We start from the raw sequence: 2,018 nt of genomic DNA, 5'->3' as shown, positions 1-2,018 counted from the left end.
GTCGTTAAAGTCAGGCTGGCTGTACAAGAAGGGCGGCGGTCTATCTACTCTCTCTCGCAGGAACTGGAAGATGCGCTGGTTCGTTCTGCGTGACTCCAAGCTCATGTACTTTGAGAATGACAGTGAGGAAAAGCTGAAAGGGACAATTGACATCCACTCAGCCAAGTAAGTATGAGACAAATAGGAAACAGTATTGTGGTATCATTAGGCGTCTATGTCAGGTAGGAAGACACTTTTTGTGATTAGTGATTGATCAGGTTTTATCAAGTTTTTTCCTGTTTTTAGGGAGATTGTGGACAATCATGAGAAAGAGAATGCTCTGAATATTGTGACAGACGAGAGAACATACCAGGTGTTTGCAGAGTCACCGGAGGATGCCAGGTATGTTGACACCTTTATGTCTAGGCCTGTGTGTTTTCTGTAATTGGACCAAACTGCTCTCCCTCACTCTGCACGCTTTCTTTTGCTCTCCTTCTCTTAGTGGCTGGTTTACCGTGTTGAGTCGGGTCCAAAATGCCACCCCGGAGCAGCTGCTGGAGATGTCCCATGAGCAGGCCAACCCAAAGAACGCTGTGGTTAGTTTCCTCACACTATGTGCATTTTCACCATTAAACCTCCTTTCAGTTTTGACAACTGGCTTTGCTCTCTTTCTCTCAGGGCACACTGGATGTTGGATTGATTGATTCAGTTTGTGCTTCAGACAATCCCGACAGGCGAGTATCATCTTTGTTACAGAATACTAAGAAGAAAACCAGCTGCTGAAATTACTTACAGCAATTGTAGCTGAATTGTGTTCTTTTTTCTTCTTCTATAGTTTCAATATGATTTCATTTTGCATTTCCATTTGCTTCAATAGCAAAAGAAAAAATCCACAACAGCGTTTCTATGATCTTTCAAAAGAAGAAAAAAAATACTGATATGTTAATTACAGTGATTAAAAGAGAGAAATTTGCCATCCCTTCCTCAGCTGTTGTAGTTTCATGTAGCAGTGTTAATTTTTTGTGATTTAATGAAAAGGTAATATAATGCAAAGTACAGTGTTCTAAATGTATGTAAAAAAAAAAAAAATTTAAATTAAAAAAATACTTTGCTACATTTACATCAATAACTGGGGAAATGTATCATCACAGTCTATGAAAAGGGTCCATTATGAGTAAGCCACTTGTTGACTATATCAAAATATTAATATTTTAATGCTTATGTCATGCTAATGGCACAGAAGTTACACATTTCACCTTTAATGTTTGAACTAAATATCTGAAGATAAAAAAAAGTGTATAACGTTACCATATTTATCTGGTGCTAACACAACTTCTGTTTCCTTCCAAACAGACCTAATTCATTTGTGATCATCACAGCCAATCGTGTGATCCACTGTAACTCAGACCTGCCGGAGGAAATGCATCACTGGATCAGTCTGCTGCAGAAACCCAAAAGAAACTCCAAAAGTGATGGACAGGAGTTCCTGGTCAGAGGTGTGTTATTCATCTTTAACAGCGTTGTAACCGGAATTTAGTTACCAAATGAATTTTATTTATGGTTGATTAGTTATTTAACATGTCCATGAGTATTTGGATTCAAATTGATAGGACAGTGTATATTTTAGGTTCTGTAACTGGTCACAATTTGCTTAAACTGTGTGTGTCTGTGTGTTCTTTTGTGACACAGGATGGCTGCACAAGGAGATGAAGGCAGGAGCCAAAGGTTCTGCTCTCAAACTGAAAAAGCGCTGGTTTGTCTTGACTAACAACTCTCTGGACTACTACAAGTCTTCTGAGCGCAATGCATCTAAGATGGGCACCCTGGTTCTGAACAGCCTGTGCTCTGTTGTCCAGCCTGAGGAGAAAAAGTTTAAAGAGACAGGTGAGTATGATATGATCGTGATATGATGTGACTGAGTATGATATTATTAAAAGTATAACTTATGCTGCTTGAGTAAGTAATAGAACAGAACAGGAATGTCCATACCATAGCTATAATGATATCAACACAGAGGAAAAATATATTTGGAATCACTT

The 2,018-nt window shown here is 38.7% G+C and overlaps 1 protein-coding gene across 1 annotated transcript; it reads left to right on the top strand.

The window, feature by feature from the left end:
• Window positions 1–11: 11 nt before the first annotated feature.
• LOC107683168 (unconventional myosin-X-like) lies at window positions 12–1,863 on the top strand (the record flags this gene model as incomplete). Its single annotated transcript, XM_016479241.1, has 6 exons — window positions 12–165; window positions 286–381; window positions 482–575; window positions 658–713; window positions 1,333–1,475; window positions 1,669–1,863. Coding segments are annotated over exons 1-6 (679 nt in total), but the record flags the coding sequence as incomplete, so codon positions are not given.
• Between the last annotated feature and the right edge of the window lie 155 nt (window positions 1,864–2,018).

This window comes from Sinocyclocheilus anshuiensis, unplaced genomic scaffold (assembly GCF_001515605.1).
Source record: "Sinocyclocheilus anshuiensis isolate Anshui unplaced genomic scaffold, SAMN03320099.WGS_v1.1 C33000340, whole genome shotgun sequence".
Classification (NCBI taxonomy): Eukaryota; Metazoa; Chordata; class Actinopteri; order Cypriniformes; family Cyprinidae; genus Sinocyclocheilus; species Sinocyclocheilus anshuiensis.
This window is presented reverse-complemented; position numbering and strand designations above follow the sequence as displayed.